This window comes from Medicago truncatula, chromosome 4 (assembly GCF_003473485.1).
Source record: "Medicago truncatula cultivar Jemalong A17 chromosome 4, MtrunA17r5.0-ANR, whole genome shotgun sequence".
Taxonomy (NCBI): domain Eukaryota; kingdom Viridiplantae; phylum Streptophyta; class Magnoliopsida; order Fabales; family Fabaceae; genus Medicago; species Medicago truncatula.
Genome location: NC_053045.1, coordinates 53,962,688 through 53,987,488, shown reverse-complemented (window position 1 = coordinate 53,987,488; position 24,801 = coordinate 53,962,688). Strand labels below are relative to the sequence as shown.

At 32.4% G+C, this 24,801-nt stretch overlaps 3 protein-coding genes across 4 annotated transcripts; 1 reads left to right on the top strand and 2 right to left on the bottom strand.

Moving 5' to 3' along the window:
- Nucleotides 1-140: 140 nt before the first annotated feature.
- LOC11438743 (protein STRICTOSIDINE SYNTHASE-LIKE 12) lies at nt 141-1,615 on the bottom strand. The gene is made up of 3 exons (XM_003609116.4): nt 1,302-1,615; nt 803-1,075; nt 141-702 (listed from the first exon to the last, which is right to left on the bottom strand). Exons 1-3 carry the CDS (start codon nt 1,541-1,543, stop codon nt 207-209), a joined length of 1,011 nt encoding a protein of 336 aa, XP_003609164.2. The 5' UTR covers nt 1,544-1,615; the 3' UTR covers nt 141-206.
- A 1,016-nt stretch (nt 1,616-2,631) lies between these two features.
- On the bottom strand, nt 2,632-16,375 carry LOC11439682 (phenylalanine--tRNA ligase beta subunit, cytoplasmic). Of its 2 annotated transcripts, none has more exons than XM_024782452.2 (20): nt 16,191-16,375; nt 16,041-16,096; nt 15,848-15,945; nt 15,102-15,231; nt 14,905-15,020; nt 14,102-14,168; nt 13,800-13,841; nt 13,546-13,587; nt 13,292-13,368; nt 11,958-12,084; nt 11,699-11,866; nt 10,970-11,098; nt 10,743-10,874; nt 10,392-10,526; nt 9,808-9,882; nt 8,565-8,669; nt 8,352-8,447; nt 8,155-8,238; nt 7,706-7,792; nt 2,632-3,023 (listed from the first exon to the last, which is right to left on the bottom strand). In XM_024782452.2, the coding sequence occupies exons 1-19, from the start codon at nt 16,246-16,248 to the stop codon at nt 7,724-7,726; spliced, it is 1,806 nt and encodes a 601-aa protein (XP_024638220.1). In that variant the 5' UTR covers nt 16,249-16,375; the 3' UTR covers nt 2,632-3,023; nt 7,706-7,723. The 2 variants fall into 2 exon arrangements, with proteins under 2 accessions (XP_024638220.1, XP_003609165.2); XM_003609117.4 differs by lacking the exon at nt 2,632-3,023 and adding an exon at nt 7,002-7,546.
- Nucleotides 16,376-22,147: 5,772 nt separating this feature from the next.
- On the top strand, nt 22,148-24,337 carry LOC11443631 (H/ACA ribonucleoprotein complex subunit 2-like protein). The gene is made up of 4 exons (XM_003609124.4): nt 22,148-22,333; nt 23,026-23,095; nt 23,286-23,391; nt 24,032-24,337. The coding sequence occupies exons 1-4, from the start codon at nt 22,210-22,212 to the stop codon at nt 24,191-24,193; spliced, it is 462 nt and encodes a 153-aa protein (XP_003609172.1). The 5' UTR covers nt 22,148-22,209; the 3' UTR covers nt 24,194-24,337.
- Nucleotides 24,338-24,801: the final 464 nt, after the last annotated feature.

The window sequence follows — 24,801 nt, the reverse complement described above, 5'->3', positions numbered from 1 at the left end:
TAGTTGATTTTGTTAGAATTTCCACACATATCATATTATTTTTCATGAATTATATTATTAGTTTCTGGAATTATATGTTATGTCATGTTAACATAAAAAAATCAAAAGAGTAGAGTTTATTGGGTGTCATCGCAAGTATATATTGATCAATAATTTTCTTTTAGTCCCCATGTATTATTTTCTGTCATAGCAATACATAAAATACTCTAGCCGATAAAAATGCTAGCATAAGAAGCGAGCAGGGAGCCAGCATAGAGTTTTCCATTGTACTCTTGAACCTCACTAGCTGGTTCAATACCATACTCGGCAACAAGAGATGCAATTTGTAAAATTATACGATTTTCAGACACTCTGACTCCGCGAGGCAAAGCCGTACGCCTTGGAGATATTGGCAGTCCTAATCCTAAAACACTATGCACTGAAATCCAAAATTGGCCTGCTGAATTCCTCTTGATGTTATTTGGTCTTCCAGTAAGTAGCATGAATAGTTCTGATGAATTTGCTCTTGGTCCTTTCAGCCATACTCTTTGGATTCTGTTTGATAGGTATTCACCAACAAGTACAAATGAGCCATCTTTGCTTACTGCCACACCAGATGGCATTGAAAGATTGCTTAGCAACACCGTCGTTTGGTTGGTGCTAGGATCATATCTCAGTAAGCTTCCCGAACTATCTCCACTGGTTACCAGTGTTTGGTAATCCCTACAAAAAATAAAGTAAAGTGAAATTTGTTATAGTAATGCAGAATTGGCATTTAGGTGCAAAAGATCAACAACATTGGAAGTAGAAAAGCTATGCTTACTTGAGTTGGAAGTTAGTGCTAGCTACGGTAAAATAAACGATTCCTGTGTCAGGATCTACATCCAAACCATCAGCAAACATTGTAGAATTTGCTTGGGCAGGTCCAACTAACTGTGTTACATTCCCTCCATCGGGACTAACCTTAACAAGCCCCAAATAAGCATCAGCTACGTACAAATCGCCTGTCTGATGATTGAAACCCAATCCTAATGGCCTTCCACATGTTGCTTGGACTGCTGAGAAGTCAGAAAGTCCATCACAGACCGTCTTGTTCCTGATCCAAAATAAAAGAATCATTTCTCACTTTCATTTTTTGTTTTTACTAAATAAGAAAATAATGATTCTATATAAAAAGAAAAATAAGAAATTTCGTGAGGTATATATGAAAAAGAAAAATATAAAAATGTATTAAAAAAAAAAAAAAGGGAAACAAATTGAAAACAAGAAGATAGTCTTTGAATCTAGCTAGATAATAGTTGATGAGTGAAATATTTGGTTACCTGTTTGGGGACGTGTAAGCATATTCCTTGAAACCTACATCTGGACCATTATATTTAAAAATTCTTCCATCAGAGGAACCAACATAAGGTCCTTCACCGTTTTTATCAAATGCAAGTGACTCAGGTCCTGTCACTGGTGACGGTAGCTGAAGCTTGTTCAGTAATATAGCTACTGATGATTGAGAACACAATAGTAAGATAACAAGAGTGGTTGCAGTCACAACCATTGCCATATTCAACATGACTGCCAATAACAAGTTTAATGATCTTTGATGTAACTTTGTAAGGTGTGAGTCCTAACTATGAACTAAGCAATGTATTTATAGGCATATTGACATCATGCTATGCATGCAGTGCATTAGATGGAAAATGTGATATGCCAACTCATCATTATTAACCTCGTGAACATGCAAGTTAAGCAAAGGAAGACTTACACACTGTCAAAAGAAACGTTAATAGTTTGTTACAAAGACATGATTACTTTAATAATTATGTGTTTATGAACAACACATAACATGTGAATACTGTAAAATTAAAATGTGAAACTCTAGAACAATAGTAGGAAAAAGATATGGTCGGTTAGTGACTCATGAAAACTCCTCTTCTTTGAAATGTAATGCACTAATGTGCACTCAATGACGTGAACTGATATCATTTGATTTATAAAAATTAATTGATAGACAGACACCGACTTGTTTTTCACATTTCTCAATAAAGATCACAGTCGATCTTTATCGCAGCAAAAATTAAACTTCAACTTTTGAACAAAATTTTATCATTTTACAGTATATTACTATATTTTAAATCAAAATTTAATTAGGATTTGTTTTGATTTTAGTTTTAAAGATTAATTAAAAAAAATTATGAACAGATCATATTTGATTTGCTAAAGAACAAAAGAATTCTACATAAAAAAGTTTAAATGAAATCAAAAATTTGAAGAAAAAAAACTAGAACAAACCTTTCTTAGTTGGTTTTATAATTTTTTTTTTTTTTTGTTAAACTAGTCCAAAACTTGATATTCCCTTTACACATAGACAAGCGTTCAAACATACAAGTTTTTTCCGCTTTTATGAAGAAAAAAAATATAAATCATAGATTTTTATTTGATTATTACTTTTTTTTTTGGTACAAATTTGATTAATATTTAATAAATCGAATAGAATATTACAAATTATATTATGTTTTTTATCAAAGCGGAAAATCGGAAGAAAAAAAAAATGTTTGAACAATTCATTAAAGTATAGATATTTGAAAAATCAATTATTTTAATCAAATAGATTTATTTATTTATTTTGTCTTTAGACAGAATGACAAATAGCAAATGAAATTCACACATAGTAATGAGAGATCTAGAGTTTAAACCTGAGACACCACAAATATTCAGCTTAACAATTGGAAAACAGTAAACGAGCTAAGGACGTACGAATGTAAGTAAAATGATTTCTACAAAAAGAGTAAATTGGAAAAGAAAAAGTCACACTAAAGGTTTATTTTTCCCCTTATATTTGTTGGTATAGATATATAGTAGATTAGATGACCCAAGAATGGATATAAACTACTTTTCCAGATCAATCCAAGCTACTCTCCCAGATCAATTCCTTCGGTTCAAGAAAAGAAATACAAGATTCCTCTACTAAAATGATCAATCCAAGCTATTTTTCCTCTGGAACAACATTCCTCTAGTACGTCAATTCCTTTGCTATAAGCTTGAAGATAACTCTAGAATAATCAACAAGATAAGAGCAAACAGTTCTCACAATCATATGGAAGTACAATACAGTCAATAATAGTACATGAATAGTATAAATATTTCAAACGACTAATTGTAAAATTACAATGTGTCCTGTACAATCCCAAAGACTACATTTCCAACGAACATATATATTGAACATTACGTAAAGAAACTCATTTGAGCTGAAAAATCTGACTATACTATCAAATAGTGACCAAGACCGAAACAATGAAAATTTCATAGGGAAATCCCCATGAGATTGTTATTATGAACATCTATGAAAAGGAGAAAAGAAAAATAAAAAGTCATCGATAAAATGAAATATTTATAAAATGTCGTAAGCACATGAAAAGCTTAATCGAAAATCCTCTAGGTTGAGAGTTATTAGATCATGGTGTAAATCAATCAAGTACTCTTTCATATAAACAACCACTTAAGAATTATTATATACTTGAATGGATATAGGATTAAAACTCTAATATCCTCTCTCTTGACAAAAACAAAAATGTAAAATCCTCTCTGTGAGTGTTAGAATCAGATACAAACTCATCGTAGTAATTTAGCTCGGTAGTGGCAACAACTTTTATCTTAAAGGGAAGCCTGGACAAACATAGTAAAGAATACCCACTTCCTTAAGATGCAAAGTAAAGAATACTTGATTCTTCAACAAGGCAGTTGCTAGAATTTGTTGAGGAGACTAGAAAAGATAAAATAGGGACACTTTTAGTACTCAAATAGTCCCTATAAAAGATAAAATAGAGTTTAAAATTGGAGCAGTGCTATATGGTATGACAATTGTGTCGCAACATTTGCACGAATAGCTTTATCACATGTATATACTCATACCTCGGGCTGTTTAAGAATTTTTTGACACAAGTAAAATATAATATAAACGGGAGTTTCTATGGTACACCCTTCAATTAAGGTGTACCAGTACACATATTTCATAAATCTATAAGTTAACGATAATTTTTATGTGATAAACAAATATTTATCGACTTTTATATTTTAGAAAATATTATCCCATAAGAAAAAACATCATTTCATTTTTTATAAGAATTATACCAAATTTTTTAACATTTTATTGAAAAAAATAATCAATATTCACTATTATGAGTAATAAAAATTAAAAAAATTTGAATTTTGCTTTGCCGACACTTTTGAAAAATAAAATATAATTATTATAATTATAAATGATAGAAAATATTTTTTTCTAAAGAAAATAAATCATTAAACTATTCATTTAAATACACGGGTGTATCGGTACACTCAAAATTATCGAGTGTACCATAGAAATTGCCAATATAAACTAAATATTTATTTATTTATTTATTTTACAATATGAATTGTATTGTCTTTATTATGGGTGACTACAAAATATTATCCACCCCTTCAACCGCTTTTCTATATAGTTTGCAGCGGTGCTCCTGCTTCAATAAAAACCTATAGTGGTATCAAATTAGGTTGGTTATATGCAACATCCTTTGAAACGTGAATTCATGAATTCAACAAAGCCACTCCATTAAAGTATTCACAATACGTGTATGTATCACACAGAACAACATCGTGATTCTATTTTTTGCTATCAAAGATAAGTGCAGTAACCAAAAGTCAAAAACTTGATGTTGAAGTGATGAGGACTAAATTATCATTTAAATTAAATGGAGAAATAGAAAGAGATATATGGCTGAGATTGGACTTTCAGAAAGAGAGAAATTAAACATGAATTTAAGAATCGTGCAAATGGCACGAGAAGAGTTGTCGTGCTATAAATCATTTTCCTTAAAATTGAATAAGAATAATTTTTAAGAAATTAAATTTGAAAACTCGCTTTTGTAGGATTTGGAAACATATTTAACATTGTTGTAAGATCATTTTAGTCAATACCTCTAATGGCTTATAAAACATTTCCTCCGCTAAATTCCCTCAATTAGTACTAGAGAAAAGCTAAATTGTACTCACTATATTTTACTTCCCTCCATTAAATTGAACCAATCAATGAACATTCAAGATAATTTCCCCTACGTTCCTTTCAAAAAATAATCTCCCCTATTCCTTCTCCGTCAAATATACTCCTAATATTTGGAATCAAATAGTGATATCAAACGAGTCTTTCTCTTGTAGAGAGCTTTATCATGTAGATCATATGAATCATTCACGTTTATTTAGAATTCATGAAGAATTGGACAAGAATTGTTCTTGTATTATAAAGATTTACTATGTGTTCTTCAAAAACTTAAAACTCAATTTCTCCACGAATTCTGAAAGAATTTACTAGCCAATCATGTATCCTTAAAAGATTGCACAAAGAATTTTATTATATAGATCTATTAAACAGTTCTTGAAAAACTTAAAAAGAAAATCAATATATATATATATTAATTGATTATTTTTGTGCACCTCTAATTTCAATAGGGACAGTGATATGCCTTTACTAATTTTATAAATATATTTGTGCATATCTCGCTACAATTTTTGTTTATATCTTGCATAAATAATTTTTCTCCTAAGTGACTATGCTTGGTTCTATTTTATCTTGCTTAATTCTACAAATCTATGATAGTATTAAAAATGTTGAATCTTTCAAAATTTGACTGTCTGATAACATTACAGAAAATAATTACTCGCCTTGAGCTTTGGATGTTTAAATTCATTTAGCGGCAGAAGGCAATGATGCTATCAAAGAAAGAAAACATCTAATCAACAAAAAGCAAAAGTTATTTCTACGTGACCATCTTCACGAAGAACTTAAAAATGAATACCTAACGATGAAAGATTCATTTGTCCTTTGAAACGATTGAAAAGAAAGATATGAGCACCAAAAAACTATTAGTCTCCCAAAAGCTCGTTATAACTGGATGCATTTATGCTTGCAAGATGTTAAAATAGTAAATGCATATAATTATGTTGTATTCAAGATCACTTATCAATTGGAGTTGTGTGGGGAGAAAATTAACTACTAAATATATGTTAGAAAAACATTATCCAACTTTCCATGCATCTAATGTGCTCCTGCAGCAGCAATATCGAGAAAAGGGATTTAAGAAATATTCTGACTTGATTTCTTGTCTTCTTGTGGCTGAGCAAAATAATGAACTTAAAATGAAAAACCTTGAAGTTCATCCCACTACTGTTGCTCCTATCATAGAAGTGAATGCACACTTTAACTATGGACATAGTTATCATGTGTTGTTGAATTCACTTCAGGAATTCAGCAGAACCCGTAGGGTGAACTTCATCATTTTTTATTAAAAGTTCATTATTTTGCTCGGCCACAAGAAGGCAAGAAATCAAGTCAAAATATTTGTTAAATCCCTTTGCTCGATATTGTTGTTGCAGTAGCACATTAGATGCATGAAAAGTGAAGAATGTTATTTTCTAACATGTAATCATTGATTACATTTTCTCCCACACAAGTCCAATTGAGAAATGATTATAAATACCGAAAAATTATATGCAGCTACTGTAAGAGCTTTTGGGAGAATAATAGATTTTTGGTGCTCATATCTTTCTTTTAAATAGTTTCAAAGGACAAGTGGATATCTTACCGTAAGATATCCATTTTTAAGATCTTCATGAAGACAGTGACGAAGGAATATCGTAGCTTTTGCCTTTTGTTGATTAGATGCTTTATTTCCTTCTTTGCTAGCAGTTCCATTGCTTTCTGCAGCTAGATGAATTTCAGCATCCAAAACCTAAGACAAATAATTCTTTCTCGAAATGTCAAAAGCATAAAAGTCAAGTTAATACTATCATCAAATTGTAAAATTAAGCAAGTTAGATAAAATAACTAAAAAACAATCTTTTAAGGCGGGAAAAAACTTTAAAAAGCAATTATTTATGGAAGATATGCAAAGAAAATTATAACGAGATATGCACATAAATATTATGAAAGATATTTATGAAGTTCTTGAGTCGACATGACAAGAATAATCCAAATTTTCAATCATTGTCGGAGGACAGTATTGACGAGAAGAATAGAACTTTATTTAACTTTTATCCTATTGATAAACACAATGAGAGTTGAGGGGAATACAAGGGTTGTTGAGACATCAATAAGTTTTTAAAATTTCAAATAATTACCCTACTGATCATAAAAAGACAAGGTTCATATGGTAAGAAGAACACTAACATCAATGCTCAAACTTCGTCATGTCAACACAGATAGATCAACCATAAGACATCTGACAATCTTAAACAAGTACTATAAACTAAAGCAGACTTAACTGTTGGAAATGTGGCTTGTGACTACTCTCGTACTGTATTGGCAAAAATTTCAGCAGTATTCATCTGTCTTGGTTTTAAGGATAAAATGATACCATTGTATAATCAACAAAACAACCCTAGTCTAGGGCATATAGGTTACATTCTACTCCTGGGCTATTGTATTTCTAAATCCCAAGAACTGGGTATGAAGCTCAAGGCAATTAGATAGTCACTCAACTAGCAAGGCATCTTGATTCCCAGATTGAATTAATAATACACTCAATATCCAGGGGGCAAAGGCAACCTATAAACAAAGTTAATATCAGTCTAACAAAATTTTGATGGAGAGATGATGCAGTAGTCGGGGAAAAGGGGTGAAATATACAGAAGAGCAAGAAGCATGGAAAAGTACAAAACTGCACCATCACAAGCTGATAATAGGAAATAGTCTGGAGACACTTACATTTGCTTCAAATAATCCTTACAAGAAACTTTCAATGTTGAGTTCTACAAAGGAGCAGGGATCAGGAATGTCGAAGCTGTTTAATACCTGAGAATACACAACAAGAAGAATAATTTGTTTTAGACGTATGACTCCAAGTACATACAGAGACATTTATTGCAAGAGAGATGCAGTCTACTCCACAGGAAAATTGCATACTTGAGACTCCATTCTGCAAATGTCCCTTTTGTAATCATTTTAACTCAAAAATAATTCAATTGCTTATGACTTGATTCAATAAAATGTGTGATTTCCAGAATATTCATAAAAAGCAGGAATGCAAAATTATGTACCAAACAATTGGCCATATTTTTTTTTGAACAAGCTAAACTAACCTACCCAAATTGACATTAGAGAGAACAATTGGCCATATTAAATCAAGATGACACAATTTCAGTGATCACAAGTACCTCTGGATGAACAATGCCGAAAGTCCCAACTTGCTTTCCCTTGTAAATAATTCTGGCTTGTCTACCAGCAAGAAACTCGGGCTCCTTCAATAAGCAGTTGTGTTCATAAATTAGTAGTCAGAAGCAGAATAAGTTTTCCTAACAAAAAAACAGGAAAGGTAAAACCAACGGGGTCCTGTGCAGTAATATACACTTACATCTGACCGCTCAATATAATACCCTGATTTATCGCCAGGTGAAACAAAGGTAATCCCATTCTTTTCCATTACTTTGTCCACCAATCCATGAATTATCTACATATATTATCATCATTGATAAATTTAAGTATAATGATCCAATCAAGCAGAGACAATGATGTATTCAACGAGCACCAAACCAAATAAATTACATCAAGTCATTACTAAATATACCTCAAATCCTGCATTAGCACCACAATAAAGTGCAGCAAGTTGGCGGAGATTTTTTGCACCAACATCATTGTCATCCAAAATTGCTATATCACCCACTTCAAAAATCTGAACCAAAAGTTAAAGAAATATATTATCATATAAGCTTACAATATAGTTGGGGGAAAATGATACCAAAAGTTTAAGAAATATATTCATATAAGCTTACAACATAGTTGGCGGAAAATGATAAATTGAATTATCTACTGCAGAGGTAGAGTTGATCAATTTTGTCTGACTGAATTTTAAATCTTTGCTTATGCTAATGTATTATCTAGTCGATTTCAGAAATAAAGGCAATTTAACATGAATCAAAATCAACTGGTTATGTAATTGACAGCAGACTTGCAATGTAATGTACTAATATCACAATCTTTTTAAAAAGAAAAAGTTGGCACTGGCCAACAATTAATGTGTACAAGCCAAAAATATATATTGGACAAAAATATTGGATACCAAAAGGACGATAAACATTTTTTGTTGTAGCACTGTTCAAATTCAAATTTACAAACTTGATTTTGAAATGGGCGGTTCGAGAACAGGGAGACTACTAATCAATATGGGTATGAAGATAACATAGTCAATAGCTGAATGCATGTCCAAACATGGGGGAACACATACAACCATTTTTAGTGTTTTTGGAAGAGGAAGTCTCTCTAAAACGACTGACTGAGTAAAGATTGAAGAGAAAATGGCTCCTAAAATCAAGGGACATAGCATTGGAAATACATAGGCAGCTTTGCAGCCTCAACTATATATTTGCATCCGGAGATAACAGAACTGAAGGAAGTGTCCAGACCATCACACCTCAAAACCATCTGAAATCCAGTTATTTTTAACGTTTTTTTTTTTTTCAAGTCAATTACAGTTTAATACAACTTTCTTTACTACTTTTTTTTTTTTTTGCCAGCCAGATTACCACTTTCTTTACTACTTTCCTGTTTAATACAACTTTACAAGTCATTTAATGCTGCTTTCTTTGATTTGATGCTTAAGTTCAGGAATCTAACAAGGTTAATTTCGCCGATCCATACATCATTCATAAATATTACAGTGAAAGGACATAACTAATACAAAAGATCATATACAATTAAGTATCAATAGAGCAGAATATTTATGTTAGTATCCCCTTTCATAGAATAAAATCACTGCAAAGGATCATATGATACAAATATCAATGACCACAACGAAGAAGTTTAAGTTTTACCTTTATGGGCTTTGGGTGGTCCTTGTTGTGAGCAACAGTTTTCAAAATGCCAGGCATAAGACTAGTCCGGACAGCCTGAATATAATAGAGATACAAAAATCAAATTAAAGCAAAAAAAAACTTAATTACCAAAATTAATTTTATAGTGAGGAAAAACCACTAAATAAATCAATAAAATTGTCCAACCATATGCCCAAAACGACTTTTAAAAGCATGCTAAACTAAAAGCAAAGGAATAGATTACATTATCACCAGATAGGATGGAATGCATTTTAGGTGCTGAGCAAATAGTGGGAAGATTAAAGCAATACAAATCATCAACATAATGGGCCCAATAATGCCAGGTCAACAAAAATGTATTTAATGCACCCTAATTGTTTTACTATAGTTCTGTCCATTCAAGTATGCAACTGGTTCAACTTCAACATTTATTTCCATGTAAATTTACTGCTACTGAGCAGACTGCAGATAAAATACAGGTGTTTGATCCAGTTGAGTATGTGAACTTCATTTAATCCAATACATGTGGGAGCATAACCCATGCAGCAGCAAAAATATAAACCAATACAGGAAAGTGTATGAACCTCGAAGTCTGAAGACCTAGGGTTTCCAATGATAACCGCTTTGGATTTGTCATCTTTGCGGTTTAGCATGGAAAAGTTTTCTTTTTTAGAGCAGAGTATAAAAGTCAAAACCTCCGTGAACCCAATCATTGCAACCTGAAAAGAATTTGGGAATAAAAAGGATTCAGGTAACTAGACATTACAAATAATTAACAATATCATTTATGAATATTCCATGTAGTAATTTATCATGTTGCATTTGGTTTTAAGATGGACAATAAACTGATTGGCGAATTTTCAGGAAAATCAAAAGCATGAAACTTAATCTGCTTCAATCAAAGAAGTCGTAAAACCTGTAGTTTTGTTCTATACCTCTTTTCTGATAAGATCGCTCAGTTCATTCAGAGGAAGTAGTGTCAAGGAAGCAGCTAATCTCTTTGACCCCTTATTATCGACTATTGCTTGATCCTTGATAGCATTGAATCCATAAGCTATTGCAACATCCTGCAGATAACAGAACCAAAGAGGGATGTCTAGTCAGTAAAACATATATGTAATAGATTCAATATGCACCCGTGAATGGTCATTCACTAACGTACCTCCATAACATCACATGGATGAAGAACATCACTTCTAGTAGGAGGTACAGATACAATAAAGTTGCACTGTTTATTGTCGGATGTAGATTGCTTGGCGTGCAATTGCATCCGGTTTAAGAACTTGGTAACCTGAAACAAGAATGACAATGTTCATTTCAGTTTCTATCAGAAAACATAGGCATTGAATTTTACATTAGAGACATTGCACTGTAAAAAGTCTAACAAAATATAACTTATGGTCAACATGAAAGGAACATCTGAAGAACTCAACCATAGAAGTAAACAAAAAAAAACATAGTGACTTTGTAATATTTACAAATCTTAAAAAATAAAAAAAAATAAAAAAAAATCAAGCTGTAAATTAAAATCTGGAAAGAACAGCAGCAGAAAACTTCTATTTAAAAAAGAAAAAAACATGACGGTATAATATGAAATGCAGAAAGATTAATCGGATAAAGAAAAGTAATACACACACTACTGTGTGCAAAACCCAAAAACAATTAATACTCGCTAATAAGGATATCAGTGATTATCCAACAATTACCTCAAAATATAAAATTAAGTACAATAAGTATAATTGACTATTGTAAAAAATAATGTATAAAGGAAAATATCAATTGATGCCTCGAGCCTAATTAATGCTGATAGAAAGCTTATAACCAACCAGTCTATATTCAGGAACACATTTCTCCTTAAATTTTGCATTAGCAAGAAATTGGAAATAATTACCTCTTCTGCCTCCAATGATACTCCAATCAATCCAGTAATGTAAGATAAAGAAACTTCCATATTGTAGACAGATAAATCAGGGTATATGTGAGATTTTCCATCAGAAGAAATCACTTCAACTGGTTCAATGACAAACTTATTTTCACAATATTCCGCGAAGGCTGTTACCTAAGAAAACAAAGAATAGTTTGTCGTAATCCAAAATATTGAAACACCAAGAAAATGCAGACAAAAAAGTCAGCAAAATTCACTGCTATACCATTGTATTTAAAACAATCTTCGCCTTTGTCAGATCAGTAGCTGTGCATTCAATAAATACGTTCTTTGTATCCAGAGTGATGGCCGAATGTGCACCATTGATAATTGGGGGTAAAGATAAAACAGTTCTGTCAAAAAATCATAGCAAATCAATAACTGACTTCAACAACGGCATATGCGAAGCAACATTAGTGAAAATTAAAGGCCAAGTGCCACAATTATCTGTTTAGAAGAAAGTGCAATTAACAGAAAATAAAGTAGGAGTTATAAGCACTTCACTTTTTCGTTGAAGAAATTTATTATGCCTTTACAAAACATACAAAGAGTATATTATATGCTTTAAATATGTAATATTTCAAAGTTTATGAATTAGAATTTCAACAGATAGGGTGTCTTCTGAGTATATTATATGCTTTAAATATGTAATATTTCAAAGTTTATGAATTAGAATTTCAACAGATAGGGTGTCTTCTTCTGATCGAGACATTTTATTTGAAAGCGGAGAAATAATAAAACTAGTGGAAGACGAGGATTCCCACTAACTAAAACAAATGAGACAAATTGGTCCAATCCTAAGGCACTAACTGTGCAAGCAAGGCTTCATATTAAAGGTAAATCCACGAAGTCAATATTTCCTGTATGCAAGTATCGAAGCATCTGCTTTCATACTGATACAAGAAGTAACCCAATCACCTCTGAATTTTCAATGAAAAATCTCAAAGTGTGAAATCAACCCCCAGTACACATCAACAAAAAGTACAACCAAAAACAGACAGTACCCTGGGCCTTTTATACAATAGACAGATTTGAGTCAACACCGTGACAAGCAAGACCAAAACTAAAAAATAAAATAAAATAAAATAAAAAAATAAAAAAAACCTGTGACCAACAGCAATAGGATGCTCTGATTTTAGGAACTTAAATACTTCAGTTAAAGTTAATTTGTTCTGAAAAATATTTAAAAGTTAAGTATATAGAATTTTAGAATCATTGGCATAATTTTTTTTATCAGAAATTAAAAAAAATGAACATGTTTGAAAATAAAATTATCTTAATTCCCATATCAGAAATCTTTCCATTATATTGTGTCATTCGTCCTGATTATTTTTTAACACAGTAAAATAGAATCATAAAGAGCATTTTCACACCATTTTTTTTTTGGTAATGTAAATTAGCATGCATTCCCATCCATACGTTAAAATAATAATACCAATGATAATAATTATAATATGCATATATACAAACAAAGCTGTGATAGTATTACCAAGATGAGAGCTAAAAGATTTTAAAGTTTTGCAAATTTAAATATGAGGATATACAATTACAATATAATACCTCTTACTATCATATATAACAGGATAAACGGGAGAGTCCTCAATTATATGCAAGAATTTCTTCAGTTTCAAATCTGACTGTCAAAATTTAATCAAAAACGTATTCAGAAACATCTCAAAGGAAGTATGTTCAAACAGAAAAAAAAGAATAAATGAAAACCTTGTTGGGCGGACTTAAATGACTCATAATACTCGTGCTAGGTTCATAACAACTTATAAAAATATAAAGCAACGAAACAATATTCAAAAACTCACTTTGTAGAACTCCATGAGCTCATCAGCCCTGAAGCTCCTTTCCTGCCATGCCAAAGAACAGAGGGGGGAAAATAATTAAAAGTTTGATTTGCAGCATGATTAATAAATTCATAGACCAATAAATATTTTTATCTTGAGTATTACACAGTGGAGTATAAGTCAAAACATGTGCTTTTGCATCAAAGGATGTTGCAGTAGTATGTGATTTCAAGCATATTCTTCCATAGAAACTGAATGGCCTGAATAAAAGTTACCTGTTTTAGTGGCGTAAAGTTAATACTTGAAGGTGGTAAAGCCTGAAAGAAAAATATGAGAAAAATCAATATGCTGATGATCTAGAGAACCAGATAAAATCAAATCAGTAATAAAATGGCAATTGATTATTGAGATCTCTCTTGGTTAAACTGCCTTGAAAAATTTATATACAGGGCTAGGGTCTATACTAAATCAAGCAGCAGTACACAGTACATTATTGTCTCTCAAAATCTTAAATTTGATGAGTTTTCTATCCACAATGCATATAACTTTCATGCTCTAGAGTTTGAAAGAAATAAACCTCATAGGTAAAAGGACCCTCCAGTTTATCCAGATCATGAGTGCCAATGGCAACAAGGGTTCTTCGCCTGAAAATGATTGAAAAGAAATCAATCGAAAATTCATTCTTAAAGTGCTGTGGTATGGGATTGCATAAACGACATAAAAAACAAAAAAAAAAAACTGCTGAATAAAAAGGGAACCTAATTTGGAAAGAAAACAGCATAAATTGGAAATAAAAACAATCCAAAAGCCACCGACAGACAATAAGAGGTTTCCAATTGTTCCATAAAAAATAAAGTGGCAAGAGATTACGAAAAGAATAATGAAATAATATACAATATAAACAAATCTGAACTCGAAGTACAGGGGATAACTATTCATGTTCTAAAAAATCATGTACGATGTCAAAAACTCAATAAGGAGAAGATAAAAAAAAGGGGCACACGTGCAGCATTCAAACTCACAAGGCTATTCTGGTTTGAAGAAATCTAGAGAGAATGCGAGACAGAAAGGTAGAAACAAAATTTAGTGATAGATTTGTGATACAGAAAATAAACAAAACATATAAAGTCTGCTAAAATATGTATTTTACACAGCTACAGCGGCTTGTTTTGCAAGTTATTCATTCCACAGAAACTTACAAGTTACAACTGCTGTAACACTACAAAACTATCCTTCAATGAAGTCTGTTACAGCAGTATAACTGACAAAAGATAACTCTAGAATGTCTAGGTAAATAGATAAGAGCACGTGCTTCATTGATTTGAGAAACAGGTAATGTGCAGCTCAAAACAAAATAGGCGGCAATTCAAATCACATTACCTACAAATATTTTGGTGCAATTTGTCCTGGAGGTCAATGAAGCTGTTGTATCTCACTTTATCAAAAGTTAAACCTCTTAGTACGGCACAAACAACATGGGGACGAATCAGAGATGTCTGCAATGAGAAAAAGAAATAATTCACTATCCACTTAGCAAAGGCTCGTACTGAAAATTTGTGTATGTATAACACACCCACCTCTGGCTTCACATGCATTTTAAGCATTGCATCCTTACTAATGTCAGACAATATGTAAGTGGGGATTTCCTGGAACCCACAGAAAACTCGGAGGGCTTGAGCCAATCCTTCGAGGCAGAGTAGATCATATCTAAGCAAAAAGTAAACAGCAATTCAGCAAGACTTTTTTGCTTTAAAGAAAACGACATTTTTAAAGAGCAATTCAGCAAGAGTTTTTTGCTTTAAAGAAAACGACGTTTTTTTCCACATATGATTTCGAAAGGGTAACAAAGTGTGATGTCGAGCTCCAAATGGTTACATATTAAATAACTTTGCAATTGCTATGAGAAAACCATGTACCACATATTGTATTTGTTTTCCAGCAATAAAGAAACACTGTTGCATTAATTCCAATTTAACTGAATATAAGTCTGAAGTTTTTTTGTCAATGTACTCAATCAAAGCTTATTTCAAATGCAACAGAGTGTGAATCACAAATCAAAGAGGAAATTTAAGAGAGGAACCAAAAAAATGTTAAACTGGATACATAGTTAATAAAACCATATTAAACAAATGAATGAGAACCTCCGTACCACCACCGACACTTTTGATCGAAGGCGTGTCAGTGGCTAAGTGCTAGACACCGACATGTGGTTGCATACAATTAAATCATTTTTCAAATAATTATTGGTGTCCAGTGTCATAAACACGTTTTGTTGATTAACATTTCCAGCATAAACATATAAAAGATATAATGATAGGGTTACCTGTTAGCAGGAATTTCAATTTTGTAGATAATTTCTTCATCCTCATCAGCTTCTTTTTCCAAATGCTTTTCTTTTCTCACAATTGCTTTTTCTGTAGTCTAATATACAATCACAATCAGATTATGATAATGTTGATTAAAAAAACAATAATTAAAGCTGTTTGACAAAAAAAAAACTGAAAAAAATTACTAACAACATCGTCGAGCTCAATCCCAAAACTGAAACATAGGTCTTCAAATTCCTCTTGTGCTGAACAAAATTGAAAAAAAGAGAAACCAGTGAGATAATCTTACACATGAAAAATTATGATTGAGATTTATTGATATGAATAATGGAAGGTTACTGTAAGTTTTTCCTAGAGCCGCAAACAGACGATCCCGCCCTACACTGATGGTAGGCATGGTGTTCTGAGTAAGTGCGTTTGTGAGAAGCTGAAACTTTTCGCTTTCACTTCTTCGCCGTGCGTTTGAGGTGGTTTCCAACGCGGAAACAGCTTATGCGATGAAATAAGTTGGCTAAACCCGAAGCTTTGTGTTGGGTTTTTATATGGGCCGTTGGTTTCATTTCGACCAAGAAAATTGTTTTTTTGACAATGAATATTTCCTATTGACACATGTAAATGACGCTTTTACCCCTGACGGCACCGTTAGGCAATGCGCCGGCAGTTAACAACCGTCAGCTTTCAGCGGCAGTTAATTGTCGTTGCTTTCTGTTATATGAACAGTATAGGAGTTTCCAAAACTCCATTGTTGCGGATTGAAGATCAAGAGGTGCCATTTTTCCCAATTGTTGCGGATTCAACGTCAATTACGCTCACAAAATCAAGTAGGTTGTTACCATCCTATTACATTGCTGTTTTGTGATTGATTTGTTAGTTTTTTTTTTATTGAATTGCGATTATAGAGGTTTATTGATTTTATGATGTTATGATAGTTTAGGTTGTTTGAATTGTTAGGTTTAGGTTATAATTGTTTAGATTGTTAGAATTGTATAATTGTTATGAAATTATGGTATAATTTTTTGGATTAGATGAATTGTTGTATAATCGTTGCGATTAGTTTAGGTTTGTTATGAATTTGTGATAGAATTGTTACGGTATAATTTTTAGGATTAATTTAGGTTTTGATGAATTATTGTAGAATTGTTACGACATGATGTAGGTTTTGATCGCCGAATTGTTTATGTAGATATGTCTCAGAATCAAGGAAACGTTGAGTTGAACAAGAAGAAGGAGGGTGACGACAAGAAGAAAGAAAAATTGTCAATGACATGGCACGGAATCACATGTGATGGATCCGTCAAAAAGAAGGATTCGAAGGTGCTGATGTATAATCATTCGAGGTTGAGGAGGAGCGGGAGGACATGCTATTTGGGTCCTCAGCCAAAAGCAGGTGCCCTAGAGACTGTCGAGGACAACTCAATTGACTTGTGTGATGACGAAGATGATTGAATGTAATGGGTTGTAATATCTAATTGGTTTGGATCTATTTTTATGTTTTTTTTATGGTACATTTTGCTTGACATATTGGTATTTTGAATAAATTCGTGTTTTGAATAATTTCAATTAAAATCGCATTTGTAATAATTTCGATCAAAGTCGTGTTTCAAATAATTGCGTATTCGAATAAAAACTAATTAAATCTAATGTGAATTCAACTAATTAAAATTGTGTAATGAATAAATAAATTCGAAAGGTGAATAAATAAGATAATTATTGTTTCATTCAAAACAAAATGTATTATGCATATTCAACTATAAATGTTATCACATTACATTACATTATGGAATGTACCTTCCAACTGCAACAATTATCTTACCACTGAATGGGGCAAATTCAAACTTGCTAAGCAGCAGGACTCTAGTATTCGATCAGCATCTTGAACGCTGGTATTCAAGTGTCAAAAGAATGAGGTGCATTCCTTGACACTTGAATACCAGCGTTCAAGACGCTTATCGAATGATGGAGTCATGCCGATTAACAAGTTTGAATTGCTCCATCCAGAGTAAGACAATTGTTGCAGTTGGGATGTGCATTCCAACTACAACAATTGTCTTACCTTCGAATGAGGTAAAGTCAAACTTGCCAAACAACAGGACTCAAGCATTTCGCCCCGCATTCATGTTTTTCCTTTGAAAAGAATAAATTTTGTTAGACTTGCTTTAGATGGTGGTATTCAAGTGCCAATGAAATGATGTTCATTCCTTGACACTTAATACCTTCATCTAAACCAGCATAACAAGAATTTAATCTTTTCAAAGGAAAAACATGAACGTTGGGCAAAATGCTTGAGTCATGGTCGTTTGGCAAGTTTGAATTACCCCATTTCAGAGGTAAGACAATTAGTTGTAGTTGGAATGCACCTTACCCTAACTAATGACGATCTTATGGAAGAATCAAGTTGTTGATGATATCTTCAGTTGATCTCAGCAACGTTACTCGCATATCGATCCACTGGAACATGTTGTGCTCCCAAAACATGCTCGTCACATTATCGTCGTTCGTTAATTCCACCCAAGTGAATGATAATCTCCTCTCGTCGAGCGTTGAACGTTTATATCGAACGTGTTCCACCCTCCTTGTGTCTTCGGGGTTGACTCCTTGGTTGAATTCAGTCAGTTCATCCTTGAGACCTCTTAACGTTACACCAAGGCATCGAACCTTCAATGTAACGCCCACTTTCGTTTAATTATTTATTTAATCGAGTTTAGGCGATTATATTATATTTATATAATATATGTGTGAGTTTTGTTGATTTAATATGATTTAAGTTAATTTGAAAGATTTGATGTGTTTTTGTGAGGATATAAGATTATGAGACTTATTTTATTGTTAAATAAAATAAGATTTGATAAGAAAGTAAAATATGAAAAATATTTAGTTGAGGGCTGTTTTAAGATTTTAGAGAGTTTTGGGATAGAAAGTGAGATAAGATAAGATATTAGGAAGAGGTATAAAAGAGATAGACCTAGTTTAGAAAAAATATTGCACGTACGTTTGTTTTTGGAAAAAGGGAGAAAAAGCCATAGAAGGGAGAATCACCAAGAGAGTGCTGCGATTTTCTTCATACAAGGTAAGGGTGAGACTATTAATTCAGTATTGTTAATTGATATAGTTCTGATGAATAATTAACAAAGTTAGGATGAATTTAGAAAAGTTTTGGAATTAGGTTAAAGACCTAAAATTGATGATCAAACGGTAAAAATTGTTTAGATTGATGTAGAAACCGTCCTATAACCTTAGAATATGTTTAGGATGAATTCTGGATGTGAAATTAAGCTTAGAACCATGTTGGATGATGAATTCGTGTAGAAATTGCATTCTGCCTGTAGCGACATTCATCGCTCGCCTCTCGAATAATGATCCTCACCACGGCGAGTGATGAACTTCATCGCTCGCCACGCGAGTCAAAGCCCCTCGCCTCGCGAGTTACATGTCGTAGCTCGCCATGGCGAGCAACCCTACTCGCCATAGCGAGCTTGACCAGAGAGCATGTCATTTTCTGAGTTTTTGACTTTTGAGTTGAACCTTAGATGCCTTTGAGTACCCTTAGGTGTCTACTGTTGATTAGTGAATGATTTAGAACGAGATTGAACCTAGAACAACCTTAGTTGGGATTCTGGCTTGTACTCGCCATGGCGAGCAGATGCTCTCGCCTCGCGAGCACTTCCAGAACTAAGTGCTTTTGAGGATTGAGAGACTTGAGCTGTTTGGATTGGTTAGAAAAGGAACTTTAGGTGCTAATGAGACCTATTAGAAATGATGACTATGAACTGTGAAGATTTTACGAACTGTTAAGAGATAATTGAAATGAAATATGGATTTGATTGCCTTACTTGATTATTGTTAATTGATCAAGAATTGTTGAGAATGATTTGTTATTAAGCTTGATGTGATTTGATTATGCTGCAAATGTTATTTAACTAAGATGCATGTCTATGTATAAGCTGATGATGAACTCCAAATTATTGGATGTAATGTGATAAGTTGATTAAGATGTTTTGTTGTTAGAGTCCATGCATTAGCATTCATTGAGCTTTGTCCTCACCATGATTAGGAGCTTTGTCCTCCGCACGTTTAGGAGCTTTGTCCTCCGCACGATGAAAGTATATTAATACTTATGATAACGATTGGTACCACATGCATATAAGTGTCTAAGTTGCATTGTCGCATATGTCGAGTTTCAAAGATGTTTATGTTGTTGATGATGATTAAGCTGTGATTATGTGATACATGTTTATCAAAGATGCAATGTTGATTAAGATTGATTATGATGTTAATTATGATTTGTATTATATTGATTAATAATATTGTGTTAAGAAATCTCACCCCTTCTACTTGAAAATGTTGCTCTTCGTATGAGTAACTTGCAGGTGATCGTGCTTAAGTGTGCAATTTGCTGTTGTGAGTGGCTTTGCCTCACTGTGTCGTCTAGGTCGCTCTGATACGTAACGGGATGGGGTTTTGATATGCATGCTTCATTCTATTACGTGAAACATTTATGTTATTTTTATAATGTTGATTAACTTTTGAAACACTTTGATGGGGCCTACGCGCCAAAAGATTTTTGGATTATGAAATAATTTTCCGCTGCAACGTTTAAGTTATTTGGTTAAATTGTTATTTAACTACTGTTGGATTATGGTAAATGTGATATCCCGTTGTTTAAGTTGTTTACTCTGATAATAGTTTAAGAAATTTTCATATTGGAAAAACGGGGTGTTACATTCAACCTTTGAGGTTATCCGCCGTTGAATTGTGCATGAATGTCGATCCACCCGACCATTGTTTCAAATCTACACAATTAGAAATTAAAAATAATCAATGAAAAACTCATTCAAACACTTGTAGTGAAAATTTGACATAAACCCTACAAACCCTAAAAAAATTATAAAATTAAAAAAATTATATAAACTTAAACAATATAACTTCATTATAACATGTATTTATATTATATGTTAATAGCATTTCAGATCTACAACATAACTATATTATAAACAATTATTGAAACCCTAAAAAATTTATAAAATTCGAAAAAAAAATATAAATTCTAGCAGTATAACTTCATTATAACAGTATTCATAATATATGTTAATAGCATTTCAAATCTACAACATAACTATATTAAAAACAAAAATTCAAAATTTAATAATTAAACAACAACTAAAATTATAAACATATAAACACATATACTAACTAAAATGTATGACAATAGCATAAGTGATAACTTACTTGTGATTTAGTGGAAGAAATTTTGGATGATTTGGTAGAGTTTTTTCAGAGAGTGTGAGTGAAAATTTGAGAGAAAGATGGTGAAGATGATGGAGTGTCTGGGTTATGGCTACTGACTTGAATATATCACGAACACAACGGCAGTTAACTGCCGCTGAAAGCCAGCGGTTGTTAACTGCCGACGCGTAGCCTAACGGTAGTTAAATGCCGCTGGGGTAAAAACGTCATTTACTTGTGTCAATAGGAAGTATTCTATGTCAGAAAAGCAATTTTCTTCGACCAATAACAAAAAGCCCAATCCCCAACCCCAAAAACTTGAAAATTCCTCCTTTCCCTTTCGATTTTCCTCATTCTCTTGAGTAACGTGAGTTAACTCACGCTTAACATCTTTCAGCGTGAGATAATTCATGTTGTCGTTTTTAAGATCGGTTCAATTACTTTTCAAGTATGATTTCTTTATTAGAGTTTAAAAGAAATATATTTATATGTCATTTATTTAATCAACCCTAAAATTTATTCCTCACCTCTATATTCTATAGGCATTCTCTTCGTCCCTCCCTCTCCGAACCAATCAATCATATTGACGTATTTGGTTTGAAAGAGAGAAGTAGATAAGTCGTAAGAGAGAGTGTGAGAAGAGAAAAAGAAGTAAAAAAAATGTAGTAGATTGTATAAGAGAAATACAAGTGAAAGATATATTTTTTAAAAGACAAAATATTCGCAAAAATAAGCAAGTTGTATTTTTAAAATTCCAATGGTACAAGAGACATTTTGCTACTTCATCCCTCTTTCTCCTCACTTTAGGAGATATAACAGCGTGGAACCTACCACTTATTCTTCTCTCTGAAACGAAACAAAGTCTACAAGATTATTCTAGGAGAATGGTATATAAGATGCATTCCGATTTTAGTATCGGTCGGGATATTGTGAGTAAAATACAGGGCGCCTGAGAAGCAATTCCATAGAAAATAACATAAGCCCAATATAAATGGGCCGGACTACCCGGATTGGCCCAAGAAAAATGAGTCACGTGTCTAGAAACCCTAATTAAAACCCAAGCTTTGAGACTTGAGAGACCGTAAAACCCTAATTCCCAAATCTTTCACCGAAGCACACACACACAGAGAGAGAAATGGGAAGCGACAGTGAAGGTGAGAAATCGGTGCAGAGGAAGAAGATGCAGGCTCTAGCCCCCATTGCTAAACCTCTTGCTGGGAAGAAGCTCTCCAAGAAAACACTCAAGCTTGTTAAAAGAGGTATTTATCTATGCTTCTTAACACTATAGCTTGTTGAATTTGTGGCTTCTGAGCATTGCAGTGTTTCTGGGTTTTTGGAGTTGGTAAGAAAAATCACAACTTTTCTTTCATTTCAAAATTTTACATGTATAATGCATCGAGTTTCTTATGTATGTTATGTAATTAGAGTATAAACTTAAAAAATGAACTTGTTATGGAATTAAGGGCCTGTTTGGATAAACAACTTATTTGCAGCTTATAGCTCAAGCGCTTATCACACTTATGTATAAGCTTGCATAAGCTATGTTTATAGCAAAAGATTAATTAACGTTAATTTGTTTTTGTATATGCCGAAGTTGTTTTTATAAGCTATAAACTATATTGGAGAATTCTTGAAAATAATTGGACAAAAGCTTATGAAAATTGTTATCAGCTGTTTTTGAAACAGGCCCCAAGAATGTTATGTTATGAATCTAAGTATTATATTTTTGCTGTCTGCTGTTGCCTTTTTGCTGTCTGCTGTTGCCTTTTTGCTGTCTTTTTACCATACAAATTTGCTTCCGTTTTTTTTTTTTTGGAATAGCTAATGTTAATTTGTTGATTCTGTAATTTAAAAAAAAAAAAATTAAAAATTAGGTTGAATGTTTTGTCAATTCGGATTACATAAATCTTTGTCTTATGGGACTATACTAATCTATGTATGTTCTTTTCAGCTGCTGAAAACAAGTGCATAAAGAGAGGAGTTAAGGAGGTGGTTAAAAGTATAAGGCGAGGTCAAAAAGGGTCAGTATTAAGCTAAAATTTGATTGTTCACAAAGGGAATTAGAAATAATTAATTAATTCAAACTATGTTACTATCATTTATCTTCCTTGACAAAATGGTTACTCAAGGTGTATGTGAATTCCCATTTTTTATGTTTTAATTGTGGAAAATAAATGTGTACCCTTATTTTTTGCCTTCTTCTCAATGCAGAGTGTGTATTATAGCTGGGAACATATCGCCTATTGATGTCATCACTCATGTTCCGATTTTATGCGAGGATAAGGACATTCCATATGTATATGTCTCATCTAAAGAAGTAAGTAACCAACTTTGCGCTGAATCTTGATGCTTTTTATCATTTAGTTAATACTATTGACTGCCTGTTTTCCTAATCTCTCTTTAGAATAAGGAAAATTTGTTGTCATATACATAGCCTGATGTTAATTTGATGTCATAAATAACTAAAAGTTGAGGCTTTTTCCTCATTGATGATGTTGCACCTTGTTTTGTAACTTGAGTGCTTTTCTTTATTTAATCAATTGTGTTAACAGGAGTTGAGTCCATATAGCATATTTGAATGGAATGTATGCTTTTCTATACTGGATTGAATCATTTAGAGTATATCATACTTCAAGAAACATCTTTCAGCTATTTTAATTTTTTTATAGACGCATCTGTCATCTATAATCCAGCTCATAGATCTGTATATTATGAATACAATAGTCATTGCACAGTTTATCGAGGAAGATCTGATAATTTTTTGCTTCTCTTACCTACATAATATATCAACAATTCAACACGTGATATTTTCAGTTTCGTTTTAAGTATGGTAATAAGAAAAACATGGTTGAAATCTGCTATTCAATCATTTGGTGTTCATATATATGTTAAGAAACTCCAATTACTCTAGTACTTTGAAAGTTCATATATTAAATTATTTTGAGATATTTGTCCAGGACCTTGCAACGGCAGGAGCAACGAAGAGGCCAACTTGTTGTGTTTTAGTGATGACCAAGCCTTCAAAGGGTGAACTATCTCAAGAGGTACAAGAGAAACTAAAGTCAGAGTATGATCAAGTTGCATCAGAGTGTAGAGAGCTTCAGTCTACACTTTTTTGAAACAAACGCAAATGTATTTGTACTGTGTTTTTGGCTACAATGGATTAACATATTGGCAATGTAACTTGCAATCATTTTGATCTATGGATAATGATCTTTCTATTTCCTTATTATGAAGGGTGTTGCTTGCTTATCTTTTGATCATTCCTCTGCTTCGTTTGTATCTGAGCAATAATGTGGGTAGAACAACACAAGTTTTTCGTATCTACTAAAACATCAACAATCCGTCCTATACTAAGTTGAAAGTTCAACAACTACAACACAACCCTTTCACAAATCCATTTTGTTTGATTCGACTATTGAGTTCAACAAGGGTTATGAAAGTAAAATCTAAAATTGTAGGTTTGATTTTAATCATCAGTTCTATTTTTGTATTTGTAATCCTTTTTTTTGATTTGACTATTCAACTTGAATGTAATTATCAATTCTAATTTTTACAATGAGCTTAAAAAGATTATAACATAAGTATGAAGGTTAAGATTTTGAAGACGATAACTAAAATTTTATGTTTTGTACATGTGTACTTCGGAGGCAAGACAATAAAACTTTTTTTTTGAAAGGGAGGCAAACCAATAAAACTATTATTAGGAAATTATGTTGACTGTTAT

Coding starts and splice junctions, on each gene's coding strand:
- LOC11439682 (XM_024782452.2), bottom strand. CDS start 16,248: ATGCCTACCATCAGTGTAGGGCGGGATCGTCTGTTTGCGGCTCTAGGA. Junction 11,867..11,957: donor AGATTGTTTTAAATACAATG/GTATAGCAGTGA, acceptor TTGTTTTCTTAG/GTAACAGCCTTCGCGGAATA. Junction 8,448..8,564: donor GTGCTAATGCAGGATTTGAG/GTATATTTAGTA, acceptor TAATATATGTAG/ATAATTCATGGATTGGTGGA.
- LOC11438743 (XM_003609116.4), bottom strand. CDS start 1,543: ATGTTGAATATGGCAATGGTTGTGACTGCAACCACTCTTGTTATCTTA. Junction 1,076..1,301: donor GCTTACACGTCCCCAAACAG/GTAACCAAATAT, acceptor ATTTTGGATCAG/GAACAAGACGGTCTGTGATG. Junction 703..802: donor AGCACTAACTTCCAACTCAA/GTAAGCATAGCT, acceptor TATTTTTTGTAG/GGATTACCAAACACTGGTAA.
- LOC11443631 (XM_003609124.4), top strand. CDS start 22,210: ATGGGAAGCGACAGTGAAGGTGAGAAATCGGTGCAGAGGAAGAAGATG. Junction 22,334..23,025: donor ACTCAAGCTTGTTAAAAGAG/GTATTTATCTAT, acceptor TGTTCTTTTCAG/CTGCTGAAAACAAGTGCATA. Junction 23,096..23,285: donor ATAAGGCGAGGTCAAAAAGG/GTCAGTATTAAG, acceptor TTCTCAATGCAG/AGTGTGTATTATAGCTGGGA.